The 23835-nt window shown below is 34.0% G+C and overlaps 1 protein-coding gene across 2 annotated transcripts in view; it reads left to right on the forward strand.

The window, feature by feature from the left end:
• Positions 1-23835, forward strand: part of LOC111517946 (protein apterous) — a 279607-nt gene that overhangs the window by 219782 nt on the left and 35990 nt on the right. The window contains exon 4 of one of the 2 annotated variants that reach the window (XM_074179019.1): positions 14075-14301. In XM_074179019.1, the coding sequence (XP_074035120.1) occupies positions 14075-14301 (227 nt within the window). The remainder of the gene's footprint in view (positions 1-14074; positions 14302-23835) is intronic. The other variant, XM_023174247.2, reaches the window with a different exon arrangement.

The following is a 23835-nucleotide window of genomic DNA, read 5'->3' on the forward strand; positions in this document are numbered from 1 at the left end:
CAGGTTTATATCTCTGTCCTGGGTCTGCGACTGAAAACATCTGAACCAGAACCAGAAGGTGTTTTTGATCCGTCTGTGAACAAACAACTATAGTACTCACCGTTGACACTGATGGCCTGGAAAACGTCATTCGCAAAGAAATATGGACCGATGATGCCGCCAGCCCAAAAACCACACCAAACAGTGCTTTTTCAGGGGTGCATTGGGACGCTCTTGGATCTCATGTGGATTGGTACCGTTTGTTTGTTCACATTGTTGAATGCCATATCCGTATATAAGTCACCCATAATCAAGTTTTCAAAATTTGTGTTGAAAGAAACAATTCTACTTCGTTCTGGGTCTCATTCTGGCATGGTATTTGCGAATTGGGTTTGGAGTCAGGTTTGGAATGAAAAAAAACTTGTTTAATTCCTGTGGAAGCTCTTTGATATTATCGGATATCACCACATGCGTCACCAGTTTCTTCACTATCAGTCGTATCGGCAATCATGATGAAAATTGTGTATCAACATATGTCTATGGTTGAATATTTTCCAGAGGCAAACATCAACAGACGATCCTTGCCGCGATCTCATATGTTACTTATCATTGAATTAATGCCATCAAGGAACACGGCGACAGTCAAACAATTGCTGCCGTTAAAATTTGAAGGAGATTCTGGCTTTGGGTAAAAGTTTTCAAATATAATTGCTAAAAACAGAGGTATCTGTCAGTGCACACATCTACACTAGCACCTTCGATTAACTTGTTAGATACCAAAACGGATTAATATGATCATAGTGCTTGAACGGCAAAGTCTTCTTAGAAACTTGGAGCAGTATTTTGAATCAGAAAGATGTACACTGCTCATAAACTTTCAATGCTCAATAAGCTCAAATTAGACTTTCTTTTGTGTCTACATTTATAAGACTTTTGTTCTAAACAGAAGCTGCTAGATTCTATTCAGAGAAGAATGATCTATGAACCATCCCAGGAAGGTTGGGACTTTGTCTCTCTTTTATACTTTCATAGATATTTTCATTGGTAATGTTAACTGACTTAATCCGCTTAATATCACTGAGAGTGATATATATTTCAATTTTTAACTCAATACTCCCCGAACTACAGTTATTTAGAATTTTTTGGTCGGAGAACGACGTCATTATGGAATAAATCGCAACTTCCACAAAAGCATCGCTCTCATAGTGTATTATGGATTTTTTATAGTTATTATGCAAAAATTCAAAACGAAAGTTTGAAAAGTGACAGCGATAAAATTTGTATATATCTGTAAGTGAAATAATTCATTATTCATTTTTTGCATTGCATGCCCTTCATTTTCTATAAACAAAGTTCTGTTCCTCCATATTAAAACACACGAGATTATAGGAATCGAAACAATAGTATATATCCCCTGGGTTCAATAAAATTGTGGCGATGTTTAGTTCATTTGAATTTTTGAGTTTATTAATTTATTTTCTATATGTAAAATTTCGAACTCTAAAAAGATATGAACTTTTTCTAAAAGGTGATTTGAATATGTTGAATTTGTTTTCTTATTTACATACCTCATATCATGTTCCTGGATTCGATTCCTGAATGTTCTGATTTTCCGAATTTGGGTATTTTGTCTTTATTAGTTTCAACTAACTTTGCAATTTTAATATCTCGTTTCCCCAAAAATGAATCCACTTTTCATGTTGTTTGTTTAACTTATCAATAGGAAAAACGTATTTTGTTTATTAACTCTGCTTTAAACCCATGGTTTAGTGCAATTTGCTTGATGATATTGAGTTCTTTATTGAACTTATCTATTAAAAGAGGAACATTGACTAATCTGTGAATCATGCTATTATAACATCAGGAATCGAATACAGGAACATCACATGAGCTATGTAAATGAGAAAACAAGTTCAACATATTCAAATCATTTTTTTTATCGACCTTTTTTGGGTATTTGTTACCTTCCACAATCTGAAAAATATAAAAATTATAATGGGGAACTTTATACAAGTGTAGATGGGCAAACTTTTTAGTTTACTCCGATAAGTTACTGCGTAAAAATCAAAGTCTTTTTCACAAAGAAAAATCTTCTATTTATCAGTAACTTGACGTATTCAACAATTTTGCCTATCAAAAAAATTATTAAGAAATAATACTTATCTTTTACGTTTCGGAGGCCAAAATCTGCCTCTGTCTTCAGAAATGGATAAAAAATTCGAATATATTCGCAGTTATTCCTTTTTTGATAGCTTATTTCTTCACTTCTTCGACAGATGTCAAAGAAGTTTTATATTTTTCGAAGAGGTAAAGAAATAAGCTATAAAAAAAGAAATAACTGCGAATATATTCGAATTTTTTATCCATGTCTGAAGACGGAGGCACATTTTGGCCTCCGAAACGTAAAAGATAAGTATTATTTCTTAATAACTTGTTAAATACGACAAGTTACTGATAAATAGGAGATTTTTCTTTGTGAAAAATACTTTGATTTTTACGCAGTAACTTATCGGGGTAAACTAAAAAGTTTGCCCATCTACACTTGTATAAAGTTCTCCATTATAATTTTTATATTTTTCAGATTGTGGAAGGTAACAAATACCCAAAAAAGGTCGATAAAAAACTGATTTTTCCCCACAAAAAATGACTTTCGTTGAATATTCAAATCATCTTTTAGAAGAAAATCACATCTTGATCGAATAGTTCGAAATTTTACAGAATAAAGGTTTGAAACTGAATCATTTGGAAGCAATGGTAATTATTGAACTTGAAAATTCAAACATTTTAATGAATGACCAACTGGATTTGAATGGATCACAATTATTTAACTTGTTTTCTTTAAAAAAACCGAGGAAGTATTATTATTGATGTAGAAGTGAGGTGATATGCTCATAATTGAAGAGGTTTATGTAATTTGATGGAGGTAGTCCCATTTTTAGTTATCTGTTGTATATACATATTAGCGTAAGAAGCAACTTGTAGTATTCAAATCAGTGTTGAAGAAGCTTCTGTGTTAGCGAAACATGTCGTGATATATTTCTCAAATAAAGTTTGTGGAGATCAAATCGTTAGATGTAGTTTATGAAATTATTATGAATCTTCATCAAGTAACGGCCGAATTCTATTTATTCAATATGAGACGATTTTGATAATGAAACAAGTGAATATTTATGAATACTATGAATGCCACCGCAGAAGTGACGCATATAATGGATAAAAGTTCCAATAAACCCAGGAGTTAAAATAACGATTTTTAAACCAGTTTCGTTGGTGATCGAAAACGGCTCCTTTATCATTTTGTGAAAACTTTTAAAATTCAACTTGAACATGGCTATATCCCCAAAGCCAGTGGCTATATTTCTGTTTGATTAAGACATTTTTATCAGTGGCGGTTTTTCAATGTGGACGTTTTATAAAAGCGGCTTGTATCCCAGCGATGTTGTAGTGCATCGAATGGTCGTTTGGTGAACACAGGACCGGTCTCTGTCTATAACTTGAGGATGGTAACTACAGCTTAGATCTACTCGAACGGAGAATTGTGAATATAGCAATTTTTCTCCAGAATCTTCAGGATAAAAGTAGGTATAATAGTTTCAACTCACTTTTCAATGCGATCGAAGATGTCGACCCAAACATGGTCAGTAATTACGACTTCCAAAATTATTTCATGAATTGTTTGACTTCGTCCTGGTCAGATGATTATCGACAAATATAAATCAGGATGTGCGATCAATTTGAATTACATGAGTGCTCATACAAGACGGTGCAGAAAATGTGCCTTCCCTTAGTTAGGAGATTTTGTTATAATTTTTTTCTTATATCTGTCATCTAACAAACGTTCGTTTTCCCTGTTGTGGGGAACGAGAAGTGCAGAATTTATTGGAACTATTGGTTCCCCACCCTCAAGATCATACAAGCTAATAAGCTTGATGTAGTCTTTCTCGACAACCAGAGCAAGACGATATTTGTCGTGGAGTTTTCAACTCTATTCAGACAACTCTGTCAAGATGGTTGTTTTTTTAACTCTCGAATCTCAAAATAATGCCGGCTTGCCGCTCAGGTAGAAATATTAACCGGACGTAGAAGGCTGTCATTCCTGACTCACTACGTCTGCTCAAGGCACATGATTCTCGGACTCAATTGGTTGCTCAATTGGTCGCTGGTTAATAATGCTAGAGGGCGTTCCTGAATGTATCTGGGCTTCGAGGAATAGGGCCTGACCAGCGCAAGCTTGGGTTGAAAATTATAATCAAAATTATAATTTCTATTATCATACGGTATAGGGGGTGCTCATTGGTAAATAATGATAGCGCAGCTTCCCGAATGTATCGGAGCTTCAGGGACAGGGCTTAACAGCTAATCCTTCGGTGAAAAAACTATAATAATAATCATGATAATGATAACAATATATTTGTACACTGAACCAAATATTGACACAGTACAGTTTGCCCATTGAAAATAGCGCAAATCGATTCAAAAAAGTTCCAGTTCAGCTACTGAAATCTCTTCGACTTCTTTCCTGAAGGCAGCTATTTTCAATAGCATGAGTGATGGATGGATATCATTATAGATTTTATAGAAATAAGTGCATCCGCTTCGGAATAGGGAAGTACTGTGAGGTGGAAATTGAACATCCAAGAGGATAATGGCAAGCAACAATAAATGGATTGCAGTGAAAACACCACTGAACTTAGTTCGTTAACAATGACGTTAATATCGTCTTGAGTCTTTTTTCCAAACGATGATATGACACATTTCATTGTTTTGTGAAACTCGGTGGATATACGAATATATCTCAATCAGAATGTTTGGGGCGTTGACACTGGGCTGCTGTTTAATGCCTCATCCATTATTGATTGATTGATAGCACTTTATTTCCAACAGGCATTCACCCAATTACAGGAAATTTACAAAAGTGTTGACGAAAATATATGCAAAACAGTATAATTAGTTAAAAAAGAGATTGCTACAACTAAAAGAAAAATAAGTAGAAATAAAAATATATCACAAGAAGCAAAAAGAAAAAGTGATCACAGTTAAAAGGTTCTAGAGAGAATACATTTTAAAATAAAACTTTGAGAACTGTGATTAATATCGCACATATCACACATTGAATTATAGTCGTTACAAAGTATTGACACTGGTACTTTCAAACTGTTATTTGTTCTGACAAGCTCACAGTAAAATGTCGTTTAGTATCTGGAATTGAGGCGTGGGGTGCTGAAGTTGATCATTTGTAAAAGAAGGGCACACGAGATCTCATTGTTTAGCAGTTTGTGAAGAAAGGAGATTGTGACAAAAAGACGTCGTGTATTCAGAGATATTACATTAAAGTGATTCAGAAGGATTGAATAATCGGTTCCCCTCTGAGGATATATTCCTGTAACTTCGAAAGACATATTTTAAATTTTTTTAACAGCATCAATATGATATATGTGGCAATTGTAAATTGGATATCATATCAACACGCCGTATTCTAGTTCAGACCTCACAAAGGCATTGAACAGTGTTATAATCGTATTAATATTCTTGAATTCTCTGGTACTCCTTATAATAAAGCCCAATGTTCGATTCGCTGATGAAATAGCCTGATCTATTTATAATCGAAAGTGATTCCAAGATCTGTCATCTCATTTACTCGACTAACTGGAATGCTGTCAATGACATAAGAAAATTATATTATATTCTTTTTTCTAGAAACTGATAAAATGTAACATTTCGATATGTTCAAACGTAAATGGTTCTTGGAACACCAATCGAATACTAAATCGATTTCATTTAGTAAAATTAAGCAGTCTTCATAATTGTCAATTACTTTGTATAGCTTTAGATCATCAGCGTAAAGAAGTTTTGGGCAGTTCATGATTTTCGCCAGGTCATCAATGAAAAGCAGAAATAAAAGAGGCCCCAAGTTCGAGCCTTGTGGTACCCCTGAGCTAGGTGTGTACAAAGAGAACTGAAAACCTTTATGTTCTACGTATTGCTTTCTGTCAAAGAGATAGCTTGTGAAAAGATCAATTAAACTTCCAGAAAAGCCAAACGATGTTAGTCGCTGAATGTGGATGTAAAAATCAATTTGGTCAAACGCCTTTTGCATGTCCGTATAAACTACGTCAACTTGTTGCTTTTGGTCTAAAGCATCTGAAACATGTTGTGAAAGGCATTATATTTTTCTTATATGTTGAATGTTTTTTCAACAATGTTTTTGGTGTTTATTTAAACTTTTTGCGGCGCGGCGCATTATTACGATGCAAACATATTCACTAATGACAATGTTTTTGACGCCTAAGATAGAGATGTTTCAAATTGGAACTATTTTCATTCATTCATATTCACATTCATTCATAGCAAAAATGTTGATTGTTTGATTTGTTATCCATCATACGCTAGCTCTAGTTGAAACATAAATGTATTATTAAACATATCTTGAAAATATAAAGAAAACTGTGGAAAACCATAACGACATTGAAACTAGACTGTCTTAAAGAAAACCCACTGACCACCTTTTGGTTTCAATAGAGGTTTCAATAGAGAGGAAATATAAGATTTAATAAACTATACCTGAACAACGACCACTGAGGAACAATGTTTTTGAACCCTTCGGCGTGTTAGGACTTCATCACTATATACGAGAATCGTCTATCCGACTTGTTTATTTTTAGTATCCACAGAACTAAGGTGGAATTTTCACATTTCAGTAATGAGAAAAAAATACATTTTTTTAGTTGAGTTATACTGTATTCTATTCATATTTTGACTTTATTATCTTTCTCATTGCGGTTTCAGTTTATTTCTTCAGGTCACTTTTATCAGCTGAATCATGAAAGCAGTTGATATTATACTTTTCATACTATATTCGCTTTCATTGAACTCCCTAAATAAAGTGTTCGAATCAATTTGTGAATATCATAATGACTATCTATTAATTCAGCGCTCCTGTAGAGAGAAAATATCGTCATCATAATTTTATTCATTCGACTAATTTTTAAGCCTTTATGTTGAAACAGTTATAGAAAGGCAAACTAATAATATGGTGAGATTTGTCAAAGCAGCATACACGTGACTGATAAATCAGGAATAGAGTAGTATTTCGTGTAAATAATTTATTTGTAAATTGCAATTTTCAAATAAATTATTTACACGAAGTACGACTGCACAAAATACGACTGATTTAAACTAATATATCACCCCAATAACTGAATTATCAGAATTGTTTCTTTAGTCCGACCCTGCACTAAAATGTAATTTATGTTTATGGCGACTGTGTCATCGAGTGTCGATATAGAAGCCGATATACGGAGCGACTCTAGTTGGTCCATGTAGATGGTTAAAGCTTTCCAGCAGGTGAATATATTTTATTTGGCAAGAGGTTGTAAAGAATGCAACCCAGTCTGTCTTTAAGGAATCTAACCCAATTAAAATCTTTGTGATATATGATGGGATAGAACTCCGAAATTTCGACATAAAATTGCATTCAATAAAATAAAAAGGGTACTTTTGTTTCTGTGGGAAAAGTGATTACCAAATTTATTTTTTTGGCTATTTACAATGGCCTGCATTTTTCGTGTTAGAGATACAATAACTTTATATGTATTCCATATTGGTTTGTGCAATATAAAACTTATTGCGTGGGATAAATCCAATACAAGCACTGCTCTCAAACACTTGAACTGCAACACTCCTTTCGATGCGCGCTTCACCAATCAAGTTAACGTATTTTTGGAGATGTAATATATCAATTTCCCATTTAAAACTCGCTTATTCATGTCTAATTGTCTTCATTTTCACTTTCACACGCAAATCAATTTTCTGAAACGAGTTCTAATAGCTTATTCAGTCTAATCGTTATATATTTTGTCAGAGTTCTTACAGCTCATTTTATATCTTCCCGAATTTTCATTTCCCAATATCTTGTGTTTAGGGTTACTTAACATTTGTTGAAATCAGCGAGAAGTTTTAGAGGTCAACTTTCAGATAATGCGATCTAGAATCTATTAGATGTTTCATATGAAGGAACAATAAAATTGGAACTAGTGTCTTTTTGAAAAGTCAAAGAGTTATGAATATTCTCAATGAATTTACGTTCCCCTATCAATGTATCTACTATAACTGCTTTCAGCTATGCCCCAAATGATTTTTTTTTCAATTTCGTTTTCTTTTTTACTCAAGGGGAACATAATCAGCATATTGGCAAGAAAGTTTAGTCCCGCTATTTTGTGTTGTAGACAATCAAAATGGACATCAAATTATCGATCTTGATTATTTATAACCAATCACCAAGAAATCTAAAAACTAGTCGTCGTTGTCAGTTTCGTATATTAACTCAACATTCGGGGATCTGTTGTTAAGACTCGATACAAAGTGGGAAATCCATTAAGCCCCTTAAATTTTCATGGATAATCTAGAGAAGTCGATCTTTACACATCCTTTGATTAAGAATTTCTTGCATTGGCATAGATATGTGGATGACGTTTTGGTATGTTTTACAGGTACTAAGAGACAATTACATACTTTTCACAGGGATATTAACAATAATCATGAAAACATTAAATTCACTATTGAAGTAGAAGAAGATAACTCAATTAATTTCTTTGACTTAACAATTAGTAGAATGAACAACAAACAAACCGTCCTATACGGATATTACTATACATTACGATTCTACCCATCCTTACCAACACAAAGTAGCAGCTCGTAATAGCATAATTCTCAGATTAGTCAATGTTCTTCTTTCAGTAGATAATTTCAATAAGCAACTTAATATCATCAAGCAAATTACAGTAAACAATAGGTTTTAAAAGCCGTATTTATAAACAAAATACTTGCCAAGAAAGAGAGATTTGAGACGTATTTTGGACAAACAACGGAAAAGTGGCTTCATTTTTGAGAAAACGAGAAATTAAAATTGCATATGAAACAAGTAATACGTTGGGAAAGTTAGTTAAAAATAAAAAAGACAAAATATCCAAATTTGAGAATCTAGAGTATATAAATTGAAGTGTGGAACGTGACCTAAGGTAAATGTTGGTCAAACTGGCAGAACATTTAGTAATCGAATCCAGGAACATCATACGAACTATGTAAATGAGAAAACAAATTCAACATATTCAAACCATCTTCTAGAGAATAAAATCGTATATTTAACGAAGAGTTCGAAATTTTACACATAGAAAATAAAGGTTTTAAACTGAATAATTTGAAAGCAGAATAAACTTAAAAATTCAACCATTCTAATGAATGACCAACTAGATCTGAATAGGTGTCCATTATTGAACTTGTTTTCTCAAAAACCGAGAAAGAATTACTATTGATATAGATGTGAGGTAATATGCTTCAGGTGATCATAATTTAACAGGTACCTTAGGTACAGGTTTAGGTAATTTGTTGGAGGTAGTCTCAATTATGGTTACGTGTAGTATGAAGCAACTTGAAGTATTCAAATCACTTGATAAAGTACTGTGTTAGCGAAACATGTGATATATATTTTTGGAGTTCAAATCGTGAGGTGTAGTTTATGAAACAATGATACAAAGTCTTCTTCTTCATATTTCTTTGTTCCAAAAATTGCAAATACATCATCTCCATATTGGATCCAAGCCCGAAAAAAGTAATCTAACAGATTTGCTGTGAAGAAGGACAGTGATTTTTCTATTGCGTGATGTAACGGGTTTTCCAACAGGGACTTTCGAACTTTGACAATGGATAACGGCCATCTTGTTAAAGCTACATCTGTCAAATCAGTTGTCATTTATTCAGTCTGTTTCGCCAAATCCTTTTGGACAGATATAGCGTTCAACAACACGTGCAAATAATGAAATTGTCTTATCAAAATGGTTGTTCTGTTCGGGCAACGTACCGCGCACATCTCCCATTTTACGGTCGCCATAATCGTCCTACCACAATTGGATGATCTGGACACCAACGACATGTGGTTTCAACAGGCGCTACGTGCCATAAAGCTCATGCCACATTGGATATTCTGCACGAGCGATTTGAGGGCATGGTCATCTCACGTGGAGGTGATGTGAACTGGCCACCAAGATCGTGCGAATTGACCCTGTTAGACTTTTTCTTGTGGGGTTTTCTTCAATCGCAAGAAAATGTGAATAAGCCACAAACCACAGAGGTCCCCAAAGTCATTGGTTAAATTCAGACTAATTTACGCGTCAGGGTCACGGAAAATTAGACATTTCAGATGCGCTCCACACAGGGAAGCTGTGACGGCCATTTGAACGATGTTATATTTCACACATAATGGCATCCACAGGTCTTTCAAACGAATAAAAAACTTCGATGATATCTCACGCACACTTTGTTATATTCAAAATTAAAAATAGAAAGCGCTTAATGAAAGACCCTATGTAACAATTGTAGAACTGGATGCAATTCTCTTTCATGCAAATTTTTGTTAGTTGTACTCGTATGTAGTCTTCGATTATGTTTCCACTCAGTTCACTGACTCTCAAGAGATTCCGCAAGTATTCAATAGTTTTTGGTCTATGAAGAATAGGGAGACTTCTCTGGCAGATTGATGCTATGGCTTGTCGGATCATTTTTTTGTATGGCTCTCCAACTTCCTGAAAGAACGTTTCCTGCAAGTAACCGTCAAAGGATATCTCTTGAATACTTTTACCATTGACGCTGGTGTTCCCCAGGGATACATATTGTCTCCAGCCACTGATTGAGACCTCTTTCATTAAGAGAACTGTGTTTTTGTGGAATAAACTTCCAGATAATATTATTCCAAATGGATTTAATCTCCAGCGATTCAAATCCAATGTAAATCACTACTTTCGCACAGGCACTGCTCTTAGAGCGCCTTAAGGATTTTCCTGTAGTTCTTATGGTTTGTTCGTGAAAGAAATTTTATGATTGGAAATATCGAACTATTGTTTCCTGGGGTTTGTTTTTTCAAAATTTTCTAAATGACTCATCTTTTTTACAATATCGTAATACGAAGTTTTGTGTTAGCAGTTGTTTCTCTATAATCAATCGGTTTGTGATATTATAAGAAAAAAATGTAGCGATGAGTGGTGTCGATCAATAAATTCAAAAAATTTAATATCTACTTCAGAATATATCACACAGAATAATATTCAGTTCTTGCATGGATCCTACATGTGAAGGTATTTTCTAGTTTTTTCTTTAGTTTTTTCACATTTTTTACTACTTTTTTTCCTTTCGAAAACGCTTTTTCTCTATTCATTATAATATTCAGACAATTTACATTCAACATTTTTTTCATATTTACTCTCGAGGTAATTTTAATTTATATTAATATTTCTGATGTTTTTGTTTTATCTTCCTTATGATGCACTGTTTGGAACCTTTGGTATAGTAATGAATATTACTTCAAGTGAGATATAAGGAACACATAGCACACTTAAAATATGGAAGACCTGAAAAGTCGCCCATCATATTTTGTAACAAAACCATTCCATAGACTTCAGTTCATTAAGATTAGTTTGACAAGTTAACAACAACAGGCAACTAGATGCCTATGAGAGTGTAGAAATATGTGAACGTGAACACAATAATATTATGAATAACGATGACGGACCTATACCAAAGAGCATACTATATAGGTTGTTAAAATATTACTACATACTACATAAGGACACATTGCAAAAATAAATTTGAATCGGCAATATTGTGAAATTAACTTTTATATAGCTGAAAATTGTTTTATATAAACATATATTGTAAAATAATAGATAAGGCAAAATTGTAAAATTAATTTAGGTTGGTATACCTGTATGGTTGGTACGCCTGGATGGTTTACCTGTATGGGTTACCTTTATAGCATAAATAGGGTTAGCTCGCATTAGTTTCTAGTTTTAATCTTCCTCTTTGAAGATGATCACTTGTTGATCGAAACACGTGTCGAGGTGTTGAAAATAACGATTTGGTGTTGGGAAAAAACTCCAGTAATATTATTTATCTTCCTTATTTTACAATGCATGTATTCATCACTGGTACTTCATTTCGAAATATTGGTTATAATTCCAAGTTAATAATATTGGAAAAGAGAACAGAGTAGAAAATCTGTGGAAATTTTCTTGTTATAAACGTAAAATATATTTTATGTTTTTTGCTGATATTGGTGACATGAAAAGTGTAACACCATTTTTGCTGAAAACCACACAATTTTGAGGTAAGATTCTTCTAAACAACATTGTTTGATACAGCTGAACAATAAAGTATCCTGTTGAAATTATAGTTTTTGTATAACCGACGGTAAATATCTCAGTTATTATGATGATGGTCATGGTACATATGCGTTTGTAATAGTAATAGGGGAGCCCATGCGGGGATTTCGGGATTTACCAAAGCGCGGCAGATTAATATACAGGGGGATACATTGTATCCGGTCAAGTACCTCCACCAAATATGAACCCCATATATAAGACCGCCTGTGAGGGAAGAAGGATCAGATTAGTAAAAAAAATGATCATCAGAAATTCTCGAGCGCGTCAGATTAAGGTAGGGTGAGTTAATTACCTGCTAAAAGAAGAAAGGAGAGGGCAGCAAAGTCATTTCGACATTCTCGAGCGCAGCTAATTTTGAAGGAAATAATTCAAGGATAACGAAAAATATATAATCTGACGTTTTCCGCAAGTCGAAATAACAAAAATTCGTCGATAAAGTATAATGCGTGCAGCTGTGTGATACCTATATTTGCCTCTCCGAGTTTCTATTCCTCTATTCTATATTCACTTTTTCTCTATCTATTACTCTCTCACTCCGTCCCCACTCTGAATTCTGTTGCCACGACGCCATCACAGCTGATCACAGAGACTCGTTCGTGATGAAGATGATGAATTATTAATCAATTAATTGATGGATGTAGCTGTTACTACGTGGTAGGAAGTCATAATTAAGAAAAGGGAAATTAAACTTTCTATGTTTTTTACCACTTTTATTTGCAACTAACGTTACTGCAGTTTATTCCTATAAGGACATTTTCAAACTTATACAATATATGAGGACATTTTCAAACTTATACAATATATAAGTTTGAAAATGTCCTTATAGGACGAAACTGCAGTAACGTTAGTTACAAATAAAAGTAGTAAGAAACATAGAAAGTTTCTTTTTTTTTTTTCTTCAATAATCAATCAATTGATTATAAAAAATTAAATTTTTTTGAGCATTTTTTTATTATTTTTTTATAAATACAAGTATTCTACTCAAAAAACATACACTCATTTATTTGCATGCTATTTACTGAGCTTTTCAATTGATTGAGTTCAATGAATTAAATTTTTTTTTCAAATATTGTTTTTGTCAGATTAAGCGAATCCCTCGTGATATTCGTCAGATTATGAGACAGCACGTCTAAAACATGAAGATGAACCATATATATCTTAATCTGACGCGCTTGAGTATTTCAAAATGGCGAATTTTTTTGCACATTATAATAATGGCCGCGAGTTTGCGTCAGATCGAAATCGTCAGATTATAGAATGAGAGCTTTTTTTTGTTGCACTTAACACCCCCTTGGAAAATCTGACGCGCTCGATTAAGTTTTTCTCTTTTCACTTTTAACCCTTACGTGCAACCACCCACATCATGCAAACGATCAAATTAACATACCAACATTATTATAAATACGTAGGACATTGATGCTATCAATATCTGACGCGTTCGAGTATGTCCATGCAATAGTATTTTTTACATATTTAAAAATCTATAGCTGCTTTCCCACCGATGGAAAGGTATATATTATATAACATTTTTTTTCTTCTTATCATCTAAGCTTTGCAATCTAATATGTCTCAATGACGCTCGAGTAAATCCCCATTTTGCATCGTGGGCTCTTCTGCTATAGATGTGTATGTAAAAATAAAGTTTATGACCATTATCAAGGTGAATTACTGGTTTCTCATTTACATTTGAATAAAATATCGTTGTTAATCACCAGAAGTGAGCTACTACAATATTTATATGTATATCTACTCCACCCACTTTTCGAATCGAATAATACTTCATGTGGTCTGGTTCCTCTAATTAAAATTTTTATACTTTTGCTGCCTCTGATCTATATTTATGTCATTTGAATTTTTTCATCTCGGTTCAAACCAACTCAAATTAGATCTTTTTTTTGCAGATCTGAATTCGGATTACTTAGATATGTCCTTTGGGAGATCGGGTACGCCGGGTTTGCATGGTTCCAATCAAAGAACGAAGAGAATGAGGACGTCATTCAAGCATCACCAATTAAGAACGATGAAGTCGTACTTTGCAATCAATCACAACCCAGACGCCAAAGACCTTAAACAACTCTCTCAAAAGACTGGCCTCCCGAAAAGGGTGTTGCAGGTAATTATATCTTTATATCTCTGTTTTACTCGCAGATTTGCCAATTGAATGGAAAATAAGGTGAAATTCGGTTCGAATTCAGAGTTCTGCATGTGTTGAAACTTTCATTCAGCAATACCTGATGCCCTTGACTTCGTTTGCATGAACTTCTGTTTAGAAGGGTTTTTTCAGGTTTTTTTAAAGAACAAAATATTTTCATGTATTCATAAGAAACTTGTTTTGTCAACCAAAGTGCCAGTGAAAGTTTGAGAGCTTCTTTAAATTGACATGGACGTGAAGTATTCATGATTCGAAGGAAATAAATCAATCCAAGGAAATAAATCAAATTAAGAATACATTAGTAAAAGCCACTCTCAAATCGGTTGAGCCATTTTTGAAATTATCGGGCACAAATCCACTGGCAAAAAGGACAAACAAACAAAAGAGCTTCTATTGGAATAATAATGGCCCCAAATAATAGTTTTTCCAAAAGTGTTTTAAGATAAGTAACGTTTTCATTATATCCTACTGGTGCATCAAATGAAATGAAGTCATAGATCAAAATAGTTTTTGTATATATAGATTTGATTGTTCAATTCAACCAAACACGTATTTCACTGATTTGAGTAGCTTTCCTAGAAGCAGTCTTCAGATTGGATATAATGAAAATAACAGCAAAACTTCAATATGCTTCCTAGCGCCAAAGATCAGACTGATCTAATAAGTATGAAAATAATCATTAGCTGTTATCATCTTTTGTTGGCGCCAAAACGGTGAGGTTTTGGAGTTGAAGAAGTTGAATGTTTTGAGCGATAAATTTCTCTAAAAAAAGTTCGAAGATATACAAATCTGTAATGTTTATAATAAATGACGATGATGACATTTATTCAGATTTTAATTATATGAATTTTCTAAAAAAAATGAATAACTTATGAATTTCTACAGGTGAAATAGATAAACAAACTCTTCATGGATGATTAACTAAATCCATACATTTTGTATATCTGTTGCCTGAGACTTCCATCACGTGGACTTCAGTTCATTTGAGAAGTTTTCATGTCTTCGCTTACCTTTGATTCATGAGAAAATCTTTTTACAAATTATAACCATTATTAACCAAAATTTGGACCGTTCAAGTGAAAAATATTTTTACAGTATTTTTTCCAAGAAATGTTTAAGAGATTTTAATTGGTATTACTTTTTTATTTATGAGCCAATTCGAAAACATAACATTGTTTGAGTGAAGCTTGCTACAATACATTACTGAGCCAAAACAGTTGAGCCATTCTTGTGCTTAACAGGCACAATTAATAATACTAGCAAATGAACAGACAAAAATTCTGAAAATCATTGTTTTGGATATTATTTGTTGATATAGTACCCCAATAATCTTTTTTCTCAAATATCCCACATATACAGACAGCGATCAGTTACACTTTTATTATATGTATCGATTGTATTTTTTCTTCGTTTACCACAGTCTATTCTCTATTAAGGACAATCTTCAAGAGTCGAAACTTGTTCGAACTATCTGAATTCATCCAAGAACTTGACACTCGTCGAAATGAGAGAAACGCCCAACATTGATTCACTCTGATAGCGTCCCCTATCTCACAGATTTCCTGTCTTCACGATCGAAGATTTTTTTCAAAAAGATGTTTCTGAACTCTAAAAATTGTTCAGTTGGGTTCATTGAAGTAATAATAATTATTTAAATAAATTCAGGTTTTCCTACAACTTTTGCTTTGTCGATGAATGTACGCTATTTTTTTCAAATATAATGATAGTTAAATTGTTAACATAACCATTTCCGGTTGAATCGATCTATAAATAATAAAATACACAATATCAATTGCTTTAATTGAAATTATCATATGCATCTATACCACATTAAAGAAATTGATCTGAATATGATATACGCCTTATTCATATCACAAATCTTCGAGATCTCAGGGAAAGTGCTGCAGGTGAAAACAATAATTGTTCATTATCATCTAGAATATTCTCGGATACAGTAACAAATCATGTATTGTTCAATCTCTACCTGAAGGCTGAGTGGTACTAACGAGGAGTTACCACTGAAAATAATTTGAGATATATTGGTATGAGATATGCTATAGGGTGTGAAAGACAATGTTGAGAGATGTTATGTTCTGAACTATATTTTTTTGGAAAAGTATGGTCACAACAATATCGACAATATATTTGTGTTTATTAATAATAATACTAATTATAATAATAATAATTGGCCAATAGGCCAATATTTAATAACTTGGATAGGACAGGTTAAAATCGTGCCGACAGCTGAATGGCCGTAGGGTCATATGCGGTCACGAACTATCCCCTTGAGGAACTGGGCGAAAACTCATTGTAATAAGCCTATACCTCTGCTAATGCGGGGCTCTGCCAGAGGTGACCAACTCTTCTTTGTTAGACTTGGGAACACACATGAGTGAAACAAACACTAAAACAGAAACAACAAAAACAAAAACCAATCCTGAGGCTGGACAGAAGTGCTCACTTCAATCTAAGGCGGTGGCTGGGGATGAACAGAAATGTCCACCCCAATCTACCGCTTGGAATGAGGCTGGACATAGCAGATCATCTCGTGATGTAATACAGAGGCCAAGGCGTAAGCGCATTTGCGACGCCGAGGCCAAAAGAAGAAAGAGAGCGAAAGAGGCAGGTGTGGCAGCAACTATAAGTGCACCCTCCCCCTCCCCTACTCCACCTCCAACAGCAACGGCACTTCCTGCGGCGGGCGCCAAGAGCTCCGCCTTGAATAAAGGCAAGGAACCGGCTGCCCCTGCAGGTAAGCTCCCTCACTTGTGCACCTCCACGGAGAGAACCCCAATAAGGTTGAAGAAGTCGCGCAACGACAGTAATGTCGCTGCACCTTCCAAAACCTTCGTGCAGGCCACCGTGAGACAACTCAAGGTTGCCAAAGAGAGTGTGTTCGGCGAGTCTTGGCCTACACCTGCCAATATGAGAAAGATGTCTCCTAGTGACCTGTCCACCTTCCTGCAAAGGACAGGACACATTATGTGTCCTGTGGCTCTTCACTCACCCTCCCTACTCTACAGATACAGAGAGGACAGATTTAAAAGAAGAGGACGGATTACATAATCGTAATACAAAGCACGATTATAATAATGTATATAATACTTTCAGATACAGCCAACACTAATTGGTATCAATAACTAAAAAATAGTTCAATATAATAAAAACTATTTTATCGAATTCATTCACAGGGTGAAAATATTCAGCGACTAATACATTTTTAAATTTTTTCTTGAAAAATTCTTGATTGCTTCATCATATTGTCCGGCAAAAAATTGTAAAAATGGCATTCCGCATTTATAGGAGACTAGCGACCTGCTCCGGCTCCGCACGGGTGCAATGCTGATATTAAATATGAATTCACTCACCGGAAATTCAAGGCCATGGAGAAACAATGATGAAAAGATTATTTTGTTCTATGGGCGTCCCTTTTTCCTTCGCGCCCCTTTATCCTCCGCCCCAATTGGGATATTCAAAAATCTCTTCTTAATGCACATCTACATCATAAAACGAATCTATATACTAAACTTCAGCCTCCGAAAATTTACCGGTATGGAGACACAGTGATGAAAAGGTAACTTTATTTAATGAGCACGTCTTTTTCCCCCCGCGTCTGGTTCCCCAGTTAGAATATTCAAAAATCCTTTCCTATTGCACATCTATAACATAAAACGGACCTACATACAAAATTTCAGCCTCCGAAAATATATCGGTACAGAGAAACAGTGATGAAAATGTTATTTTCATATGTAAACGTCCCCTTTTATCCCCAGGGGGCGCCCTAGTTGGAATATTTGAAACTCATTTCTTATTGCATATCTACAACATAAAAGTAACCTACAAACAAAATTTCAGCCTCCGAAAATATAGCGGTATGGAGAACCAGTGATGAAAAGGTAATTTACATATGTAGACGCGCCCCATTCACCCCCACGGGGGGGTAACAGAGGTGAATGAGTAACTGTTAAGTGAATAATTCTCGCATTTATAACTATATAATCCTTTATTGTAGGAATGGATTGGTATTGTAAGAATGAATTATATGAATTTGAAATGTATGTCTATTTATGAACACGAAACTGAGAAATTTGTATACTTTTATGAATGAAACAATCAAGATATCGGTGTTCTTAATAATAGTGCTACAAGAATCCCGATTCTTAATATTAGAATTGTATTCGAGCTTGAGCAAAAACTCGGCTCGACTCGAAGGTCGGCCCAAAATCGTCACTGTCTCACAAAATAGCACTCAGCGAAGATGAATGAATGTGTATTCTCTTGTTAGTAAAATATTATCTATTGTTCCATATAGTAGACGTCTGACGTCAGGTTTATTTCATACGTGTCCAAGATCTCGAAACTTGTTTTCAATAAGCTTTACCGTTTATTACTACTTTGGAGGACTTTTCTAATCCCACCATGAAATCTTAATTACTTTGGTTTCAGTAAGTCTTTTTTTTTTTTTGAGTCGATAAAAATTACAGATGACATCCTTTATGGGAAAGAAAGTTTTTGGCTTTCTACTACTCCATCTTGATACAAAAAAAAGGGATGAGGGAATCTTCCAAAGAAAGGAATGAAGTAATCAAGTTGAAAATAAGTAACTCTATACATAGATGTGTAGATCATGCAAAAAAGTAACTTTCAGACACAAACTGAAAGAAAGTCCTCCTGAAACAGCTACTTTTATATAAACATTGAATTACACGAAAGAAAAAAAATTCTTTCGAAACAAACACTTCTATATGAACACTGAATTATACAGAAGATACTTTTCTCTACTCAGTTTGTATTTCAAACATTCGTTGTGGAATAAAAATCAGATATCATTCATATGAGTTCTACTTTGAATGAATGGTAATAAATTGCACTTACATGGAATACTGTCACCCTAACTGGTATACACCGATGTTTCGCCTCAAGACACTTGCCCCAAGGCTCTTCAGTACCAAATTGGATAACATTATAGAAAATACAAACAATTCATTCATGAATTACGATTTTTTAATGTCACGGAATAAGCTTGATCTGCTTATGTCATCGATGACATCGTAATGGCATTCATTAACCTATTTGATTTATTCCCAGCCAAGAGGAATATTATTTTAATTGAAGGGGTTATATATTCAGGAGTGATTAATTTTTGGGAAAGAAAGTTTTTGGCTTTCTCCTACTCCATCTTGATACAAAAAAAAGGATGAGGAAATCTTCCAAAGAAAGGAAGGAATAATCATACATGGATGTGTATTAATTATCAAAAATTAATCACTCCTAAAAATATAACCCTTTCAATTCAAACATCCTTTATATTGTGTTTGACGACATTTCTATGCCAGTTTGGACAACACGTTTTGGAATGAGAGCCATTCAAACACATTCAAACAAATATTGTTCTTTTTTTTAAATTGAAATTTTGCAGTTACAATTTTGCCTTTGAGTTGGGATTATCACGTCTCAAGAGTAAAAACGTGTTGAAAATTATGTACCCAAATAGCGATCAAAAAGTGAAAAATTTAGAGTTTTTTGTTTTTGTCAACAGTTTTATACAGTGTCATCCCCAGAGTATGCATCATATGGGAAACTCATTTATTAAGGGTTTTTCGACAAAAAGTTATTCCTGATAAAATTTTGTGCATCCCCTAAAATTAAACATGCACCAACTAAATACAGTAAAACACACGTAATACACGAGGAGCCTTCAAATATTTGATTTTGTGACAGGAATGAAGTACTCTTATTTTGAAAAATCTTTGGAAAAAGTTGTTCAGCATTAAGAAATACATCTAGATTTGAAGTCATGGCCATCTAAGTGAAGTTTAATTTTTTTAACCATTTTTTTAATGAGGACTACAAAAAAGTAAATTTGCTAAAACGATAAATAGACAGTATCCTATATACTACGGTTTATTTTAAAAGCCTGCAATATTACAAATTACACTACTATGATGAGTACACTAATTGAAGAGTAACATAATTTTGAAAGTTTTTGGTGCAAAGTTATTTGTATTTTTTGTTAACACCGAAAATTACTCAAAATTGTACAGTATTGCAACAAGAACTTAATATTCAATAATATCAAATCACAAAACATCAAAATACAATAGGTATTTCGGAACGATATCATTGATTTTCTGAAGATTATTTTGGATATGAAACTCTCGAGAAAATGAATGACTTTCTTCCGAAATACCCAATTATATTTTGACGTTTTGTGGTTTGATATTATTGAATATTAAATTTTTGTTTCAATACTGTATAATTTTGAGTAATTCTCGGTGTTAAGAAAAATTAAAAATAACTTTGCACCAAAAACTTTGAAAATTAATTCAACTCTTCAAAAAATTTACCGTGGTAACACCATAGTTGGGTGATTCGTAATATCACCGGCTTCTAAAATAAACCATCGTATACAGGATCCTGTTTACTTATCGTTTTAGCAAATTTTTTTTCATAGTCCCCATTTAAAAAAAATATAAAAAAAAAATAAAAATTTCACTTAGATGACCGTAACTTCAAATCTAGATGTATTTTTCAACGGTGAACAACTCTCTTGAATAACATTTCCCAAGATGACACTGTATAATATATCTATTAATTTTAAGATGCAGTTTACATTCACATCGGTATTTGAGTGCATATAGAAATTTTTAAATCACACAACTACCATCATTTCAATACATTGGTTACTCAAGAATTATAAAAAATATAAATGCAGTTCCACAAAACAATTTCCATCTTTCACAAAACCTCACCACTAAAAAAACTGGTGTTCGGGAGAGGGTGATATAATCTTTTTGTCAGTAGTATTATTTATAAGAAGTTCATGTGAGGTAACAAATCAACCAGTGTTCGTCTTGTTGAAATATCGAGGCCTCGGGGAAGCTGCAGCTCTTAACGAGGGCTTAAGACAAACAACCTCAGCCGAGTGAAAGATTTTAATAGGCCCAGTTTTTCGAGCTCGCGGCCTCTCGCTTCGTCGGAATGATTGTTTATTAATGAAAAAGAGCTGAATCGGCACTATATGTTTGCTTTGCTCTCTGTTCGGGAGTTTAAATTAGACTACTCTTAGTTTGTGTTATCAGCACAAATTTAATGATGGTTTGTCTGATTAACAAATCGTTCAATTTGTGTACGTATTACCGAAGAAGTGATTTAAAATTTTCATTATACATTGCCGCTGGAAAAAGATGAAGAATACATATTACGTGTACGGGTATATGTACATTGCGGGAATAAATTGTTCAGATGAAATCATATGAGAAGTGATGTTACATTACATAGTGTTGTATTTGTAAATGTTGATGACTTGGTTTTAAATATTTTCCAAATGCCCCGATTCCACAGTGGGAAAGGACTGAAAGCAGACTGCTAGTCATCAGTCGCAGCATAAACAACGCAGTAACCGGACATTTGTTTTATGATTTCTGTCGTTTTCGTTCGTTTGATAAAACGTCTTTCTTCTTTCTGTACCTACGTTGATATGGATCCTAAAAAACGAAAAGTTGACAGTGAAAATAGAAGGTTTTTGGCAGAATGGATTGAACAATATTGTTTTACGCTGACTCATACGCCTCAAGCGGTTCCAGTGTGCCTTATATGCAATAAAACTGTCGCTATTGTTAAAAGTAGAAATTTTAAGTGACACTACGAAACAACTCATCAGCAATTCCACAAAAACTAGGTAGTCAGGCTCGTAAAGAAAAAAATCAGATATATCTCAGTTTTACGAAAAGAGTACAAAATTAGTAGTTCCACAGAAGCAGCGTTACGTGTCTGCTGGACGCATAATAAATAACTCAAACCATTTTCAGATTGGCAGTAGTTACATCACTTTTTGAAGAGAAAAAAAAGATGTCTCTGCAATTCAAAGTATTCCATTGTCAGCGAGAAGTAATAGACGAAGAACTGAAATTTTACCTGTGGACATTAAAAACACTCTTCTTGAACTTCTGAAAAAGGCACCTTGCTACGCACCTTGAATCATGTGACATTTTTGATGATGAACAAATGTCAATTTTCAAAAGATTTGTTGACATTGAGTGTCAGATTTTTACGGAAGAGTTGCTAGCAATATTGCCTTTGAAACGTAACACTCAAGGAGAAGACTTATTCAAGGCCATTGATGATTTTATTACGAAATATAACATCAGTTATGATAAAATGGTTTCGCTTTCAACTGACAGGGTCCCAGCAATGATTGGCAAAGAAAAAGGTGTAGTAAAGGGAATCAGAGATAAAAGTTCAGGTCTTATATTGTATCAGTGCATAATTCACCAGGCAGCCCTTTGTGGAAAACTTAGTGCTACACTGAAAGAAGTGATGGACAGCTTGGTCGAGTTGATTAATTTTATGAGATCTCAGCCAGAAAACAATTCGAGTTTATAAAAAACGATATACTGGTTGTGGCTTTTCTGAAAGATTTTTTAAATATTTGAATGCGCTCAATACAGAGTTACAAGGAAATGGAAAATTAATATGTGACCTGATACAAAGCGTATCTGCTTTTCGTCGTAAGTTGGATATCTTTGGGAATGATATCGTTAAACAAGACTTTATTCAATTTCCGACAATTCTTGAATTTAAAAAGGAGGCCTCTGAAGAAGAATTGTAGAATTGGTAAAATTTTTGGCCGATCTTAAGAACGTGTAACGTGAAAAGTTGACTTTTATCGACAATCCAAAGCACTTGTTACGAAATGTATCATTTAATTGTGGAAATCATAAAATACATGTATACAATTTCAGAGTTCCAATCTAGTAAACATCCGCTTTTTTATTTTCTTGATAACTCTGTATTTCATTGCATAGTTGATGTAGTCTGGGGAAGAGAAAAAAAACGAATTATTATTAATGAAATAAAATTCTCAAAAAGAAGGAATGCTCAATGAATACTTCATACAGAGGAGAAGTATTGCCATTGGAGTACACCAAATTTCGTCAACGTGTACGTCACGGCGCAAAGGACGAGTTTGTGTTAATACTTCTGGTCGGAGGTCAACCTGAAAGGATTTTGGATGACGGTTGAAAAACGAAAGTAGAGTGTGTCACGTCAGTTACCATTTTTGTGTTGGGCATTATTTTAGTGGAAGCCTTTCCCTTAGAGGAGATCTGCCGGTTTCCATTAAGCTACGGACAAGTACAGCCTTTGGTATTTTCCAAGAAGCGTGGGTCGTCCAACCATCTCGAACGTTTTTGTTCTGGTTTGGAACCTTTTGGATCCCCAAATACCATCTTTTGCTCTCGACCAGTTTAAAAAAAAAATAAAATAAAAGTCGAATTGCTCCAATTCGACATATATCTTTCAAATCCAGGATATTTATAGTATCGCCTGACAACTGAACTGTTTCGTTTTCTAACCCTCCAGACTACATCCAGAATCTACTCGACCTCTCAGACAGCCTGTTGCTGATAACATCCAGAAAAGAAGGGACTCATTTGGTGAGGAATTTCCAATTTTTTACATCGGAGTTGATTTCCACTACACAGACAACCTATT

Source organism: Leptinotarsa decemlineata, unplaced genomic scaffold (assembly GCF_025532065.1).
Source record: "Leptinotarsa decemlineata unplaced genomic scaffold, Ldec_3_MD MMD2_tig00004307_RagTag_RagTag, whole genome shotgun sequence".
Classification (NCBI taxonomy): domain Eukaryota; kingdom Metazoa; phylum Arthropoda; class Insecta; order Coleoptera; family Chrysomelidae; genus Leptinotarsa; species Leptinotarsa decemlineata.